Genomic DNA, 6152 nt, shown 5'->3' with positions numbered 1-6152 from the left:
CCCGGATGAGAACACTAACTCCGCGACGCTCTCAGCCCCGCCCCCCTGGGAAAACGCTCTCGGATTGAACGGATACATGCCGAGGAGTGACCTTTTAACCAGTAGTGGGGACCGGGGCACATATTGTTAAAGGTAGCAGGAAAGGGATACTATAGTTTGTGTCTCCGACTGGGAAGTAGCCGTTTTCCCGCCCACAAACTGGGGAGCTGCAAGAGGCGGCTCGGGAACGGAAGCTGGGGGCGGGCTCAGCGTGGGCGGTGACGCGGATGAGCGCAGCGGGGCGGAGCTGCTGCCCGCTCCCAGGCCCGGCAGCACGGCCCCCCGGCACCGCTGCCTCCCTGCTCGTCTCAAAGAAATAAGCCCGGGCCATGCACGGGGCCGCGACGCGCCGAGCCTCCTCCGTCGCCCCGCACAAGTCCTGCTAGCCGCGAGGCGGGCGGAGGGCCCGCAGGTCTGGAACGGCGAGCTAGGGAACTGCTTACATCATTCGCGTCTTCCCACGTCATCTCGCCCCGCCTGCTTCCCAGGGCTCCACACCCCGCCCCTTGCGCAGGCGCAGGGTCGCCTTTCGGGTCCGCCCTTTTTCTCGATTTGAATTTGCCCCAGCAAAGCAAGACAAACAAAAAAATACCCGGATGGATGTTGCTGGCCTTTTCGCGCCAATACTCTGAATTCTCACGACAACCTTGAAAGGTGGGTACCAGCATCACCCTCATGCCCCAAGTCTCCCAGGACGCCTCCTGCGCCTCCTGCCACAGCCTGTCATCTGCCACACACGCAGGCTGTAGCCTAGGATTTCTAAGCTGGTATCGTGTTCCTCAGACTACTGCATGAACAGATGACGGCTTCCCCACTTTATTTCATCTTTATTGTAGTTTTATTATCAATAATCTCTCGTCGCAAAAGAACATTTCTTCATATTACAGGTATGGGAAGCAGAGCACACAGCATTAGCCAAACCGGAACTTTGTTCCTAAAGAAAATGGACAGATCATTTCACACTCTATACTCATAGACAAGTGTAACAAACTAAACTGTAAGATCTCACAAATACAACAACTTGTAATTTACTATGTTAGTAAAGAAGCACATACATTACCATATCATACTTGTTCAGAAATACTGAAGTCTTCTTTCCACCTATTACATTTATTGGGTTTATTATGTTTTAGTTTATACACTTGGAAGCATTCATATGAAAATGTCATAGAGGACTGTAGCACAGCCAAAGAGACCTTGCTTATAATATGACCATGTCATCGACTGCCCTGTGTGACTTTCTCAGGTCATGACCTCTCTGGCCTCCAAGACCCTCCCACCCAAAATCAGGAAACTGAGCAGCTATTTTCCCATGATCTTCCCTGGATTGATCATGTATCTCCCTCAAATTCAAAAGCCACTGTGCATGCTCTGGGCTGCTTGGGCTTGCATTTGCCTCAGGGGCTTGCATTTGCCTCAGGTCGTCCTCACCTGCTATGCATATACTAAATTATGTCCCCAAATAAGACAGCGGGGGGTGCATATGGACCCAACAGCTGTCATAAATGCTACAGGACAAAGAAACCACCTCTATTCCTTCAACTGGAGGTGGCAGTGGCTGCTGCGTAATGTATGCAGTCACAGAAAGCAAGGAAGTCTAAGGAACTTGTTTGATGGAAGCCCCTCACCTAGGAGATTTTCATAATTAACTAGGTCTGAGGGCGCATGCTTGCAGTACCAGCACTCAGCAGGCTAAGACAAGAGGGTCTTGAATTATGCAGCCAGACTGAGCCACACATTGAGAATCTGTCTCAAATTTTGTTTTACAATTAGGACTTGCCCAAAAGATCCCGGACCCCAAAGTCAATGCTGTTGAACCATCATCTGCCAGGTTCCAGGAGAAGCTGTGAGAAACAATAAGCCACAGAGCAAGGGTTGTAGCAATTGTGGGGTCTGGAGGAGCTAAGCTACATAGTAACCAGCCTGATTTTTCTGGGACAATTTTTCTTGGACAATTGATTTGATTGCTTAGCACTTTCAGCCTGGCCTAAGGTAGACACTTTCCTATCTCAGGAAAGAAGAGTTGCTTTCTATACCCTTCCTGGATTTCCTCCTCAGTCAAGCTGACCATGTTTAAGTCCTGTCCCCAGCTTGCCAGCCTGCTTTCCAGCAGACAGGAGAGTCTAGAACTCTCATTCCGGCTCCCCTTAGGAGCTTTTAACACTATCTGTGGGCAGTCCTTCAAATCTGACCAAGAGACTGGGTTTTGCCAGGTGCCAGTGTCTCACACCTGTAGTCCTAGCTACTCAGATATGAGATGTGAGGACCGTGGCATGAAGGTGCTATTAGCTCCCACATTTTGAAGATGAGCACATTGAGACCTAGAATGGTTCGTGACTAGTTAGTAAGTGGGAGAGTAAGGAGTGGAAGAGAGACTGGTGTTGGAGGACAGCGGGGGTGGGGTTCGGGGTGTTGAGGGCTGTCCTTCATGTCTGTGTGCTTGTCTTGTTGGCTGAGTCATTTTTCATGGTATTGAACATCTTCCCCCCAGTATCAATGCATTTCTGGCCAGGTATGGTTGTACACATGACACCCTGACAGGAGCTGAGGTAGAGACAGGTGGATTGTGATTCCAAGGCCAGTCTGGGTTACAGAGCAACCCCCTGTCTCAAGAAGAAAACAATTCCTATACATCTCTACTTCTTTGCTCACTCACACCACAGGTCCCACAACCGTTAACTGTGACAGTCTGGTTCTATGACTGCAGGCAGTAAAAGGTTTTGTCATACAGCAGAGAAAAATGGTGATTTGGGGTTGTCACCCTTTTTTAGTGCAGGCCACATTGCCAAATTCTGTACTGCATGTACTGTTCTCTAGTTCATCTGGAGATTTGGTTAAAAAGGGCTTTGTGCCTTGGTGCTGGTGGCTCATGCCTATAATCCTAGCTACTTAGTAGGCTGAAGTCTAGAGGATCACGGTTCAAAGTTGGCTTGGGTAGAAAAGTTTGTGAGACCCCCATCTTCAAAATAACCAGCAAGGGACTGGGAAGGTGGCTCAGTGGTAGAGCGCTTGCCTTGCAAAATAACCAGCAAAAAGGCCTGGCTAGTCAGGCACTGGTGGCTGATGCCTGTATTCCTAGCTGCTCACGAGGCTGAGGTCTGAGGATCATGTTTCAAAACCAGGCAAGTTTGTGAGACTCTTTTTGTTTTTTGTTTTTTGGTCAGTCATGGGTCTGAGCATTGTCCCTGGGTTCTTTTTGCTCAAGGCTAGCACTCTACCACTTTGAGCCACAGTTCAACTTCCAGGTTTTGAGTGGTTGCTTGGACAAAAGAGTCTCATGGAGACTTTTCTGTCTGTGCTGGCTACTAGCCACGATCCTCAGGTCTCAGCCTTTGGAGTAGCTAGGATAATAGGCATGAATCACTGGTGCTGGCTGTGAGACTCCCCCTCCCCCTTTTTAGCTGTAGAACACACAATACTATGTCAGACTCATCTCCAGTAAACTACTGACAAAAAGCGAGAAGTGGAGCTGTGGCTCAAGTGTTGAAGCTCAGGGACACTGCTGAGGCCTTGAGTTCAAGCCCCAGGACTGGCACACAAAAGGGCTTTGTGGCTGGGCTAGAAAGCTGCATATTTATAATCCCTCTGACTGGAGGCTGGGGGGGGGGGAGCTTCCTGTGTTCTACCAAACACAGTGAGCAGGACTGTATAATATGCACCATGTAGGAACCAAGAGAGGAAAGGTGCAAAGCCTGTATGCAACAGAGATTTCTAGAGATAGTGAGCTAGAAGGTGAAGACACAGTACTGTTTCACTCTTATTTACTTTGTTTGATGGAAACTGTGAGTGGATCCTGAAGCTGACAAGGGGGAAGATGGAGGCTCCTTTTTAGAAGGTTTTTTTTTTTTTTTTCTAACCACATTCTTTTCATAAGCACAAAGGAAGAAGGCAGCTCAGTCGGCCCCTCGCGCCAGCCAATCAGAAAGCCTCCTGCCTTCTTCCAGCCTGCTGCAGCCACCCCGGGGCAGAGTCTTAGCATCTGTAGCCGAAATCTCAGAGACTTCTTCCTGCTGGCTCAGCTGGGAAGCCCAGGAATGCTTTGCAAAGGCCATTTATCTGAATTCTGAATAAAGGTGAAGACGGCTATGCTTTTCAGCTCTCTAGCCAAGTCAAGATGAAGCCTGAGTCATGGCAGGCCATCTGCCATGTGTGCGTGGCCAGCGGCCTGTGTGCAGCCACAGTGTACATGGGCTTTTTTGAGGATGTCTTTGTGCAAGTGGGCTTCGAGCACTATGCGGAAGCCATGGATGAGTCCCTGCCGGCCTTCCTAGCCATGCCCTTCAACTCACTCATTAACTTGGCCTACGTGCTACTGGGAGCGTGCTGGATGTGGACAGATGTTGGTACCCTGAGCCATCCCACCGAGCTGCAGAGAGCTCAGTACCTGAAGGATGTCTTTGCCAGCATGGCCCTGGTCTACGGTCCTGTTCAGTGGCTACGGATCTGGACACAGACACACCCTGCTGCGGTGCTTGACCAGTGGCTGACCTTGCCTATATTTGCCTGGGTGGTGGCCTGGTGTCTCTCCATAGATAGAGGCTGGGCACCTTGGTTGTTGCTCTGCATCGAGGGCCTGTCCCTGTCCAGTTATGGCCTTGCCCTGCTGCACCCGCAGGGGTTCGAGGTGGCACTGGGTGCTCACGTGGTGGCTGCTGTTGGGCAGGCCCTCCGCACCCACAGGCGGTATGGCAGTGACACCTCAGCCACCTACTTAGCCTTGGGCATGCTCTCCTGCCTGGGTTTTGTGCTCCTCAAGCTGTATGACCATGAGCTTGCCCAGTGGCTTCCTTTCCAGCGCCTCACAGGCCACTTCTGGTCCAAAGTCTGTGATGTGCTCCAGTTTCATTTTGCATTTTTGTTTCTGACCAATTTAAATACTTCGCCAAGACTCCATCCCAAGGAAAAGATGCATTAAAATATGGGGTGCGGGGGGAAGATGGGAAGGGATGGGAAGGGGAAACAAAGGAGGAGGCAACAATGCTTGATAAGAAATGTACGCATTATCCTGCCCATGTAATTGTAACCCCTCTGTACAGTGTGTTCACAAAAATAAAATAAAATAATAATTAAAAAAAAAGAAATGTACTCATGGGGCTGGGCAGGTGGCTCAGTGGTAGAGCGCTTGCCTTGCATGCCTGAGGCCCTGGGTTCGATTCCTCAGCATCACATAAGCAAAAAGAAAAAAAGTCGGAAGTCGCGCTATGGTTCAAGTGGTGGAGCGCTAGCCTTGAGCTGAAAAGCTGAGGGACAGCGCTCAGGCCCCACGACCGGACCCAAAAAGAAAATAAAAAAAGAAATGTACTCATTACCTTGCCCATGTAATTGTAACCCCTCTGTATAGCATTTTCACAATTAAAAAAAGAGGTAAAAAAATTTTTAAATGTGGGAAGACATTATGCTATTCAATACACACTATATGGAAAGTAGCCTATGCAACTGTGGGTGGGGAAAACTGGGAGGAAGCAAAGGAAGGGGTAACATTGTTAAAAAAAACAACAACAATGGACTCATTACCTGGCTTGTGAAACTGTAACCCCTGTGTATATCACCTTTATAATAACAATAAAAAATTAAACAATACCTTAGTAACCACAGTAAAATTAGATTTTAAAATAATGTGGGTGGGGAGCTGGTGGCTCACGCCTGTAACCCTAGCTACTCAGGAGCCTGAGATCTGAGGATCGAGGTTCAAAGCCAGCCTGGGCAGGAAAGTCTGGGAGACTCTTATCTCCAATCAACCACTAGAAAACTGGAAGTGGTACTGTGGCTCAAGTAGTAGAGCACTTGCCTTGAGCTGAAGAGCTAAGGGATAGCAACCAGGCTGAGAGTTCAAGCCCCATCACAACTGACAAAATAAAACGTGGGAAGAAGCTGCCTACCAATGGGCTCCTGACAGTGACATTCTCTTGTCATCACATGTCCTGAGTGGGACAGTATATGACAGCACAGGAAGCTTCCACACACACTGTCCTCCCTGATGAGGAGGACTGCAACACTGCAGGTGAGTTGTATTATCGAACTTGCTGGAGGAAATAAAGACCTGGGGAGGGGTGCAGGGAACCGGTTGCAGGTTCTCATTGCTCTGTAGTTTGAAACATTTCAAAAATAAAATG

The 6152-nt window shown here is 49.1% G+C and overlaps 1 protein-coding gene across 1 annotated transcript; it reads left to right on the top strand.

Annotated features, from left to right (window-relative positions):
* Positions 1-177: 177 nt before the first annotated feature.
* Positions 178-5580, top strand: Tmem187 (transmembrane protein 187). The gene is made up of 2 exons (XM_070039484.1): positions 178-693; positions 3914-5580. Exon 2 carries the CDS (start codon positions 4154-4156, stop codon positions 4952-4954), a length of 801 nt encoding a protein of 266 aa, XP_069895585.1. The 5' UTR covers positions 178-693; positions 3914-4153; the 3' UTR covers positions 4955-5580.
* The last annotated feature ends 572 nt before the right edge of the window (positions 5581-6152 follow it).

Source organism: Dipodomys merriami, unplaced genomic scaffold (assembly GCF_024711535.1).
Source record: "Dipodomys merriami isolate MVZ:Mamm:240054 unplaced genomic scaffold, mDipMer1.0.p SCAF_3, whole genome shotgun sequence".
NCBI classification, from domain to species: domain Eukaryota; kingdom Metazoa; phylum Chordata; class Mammalia; order Rodentia; family Heteromyidae; genus Dipodomys; species Dipodomys merriami.
The sequence above is the reverse complement of the archived record's forward strand: the minus strand, read 5'-3'. Positions and strand labels throughout refer to the sequence as shown.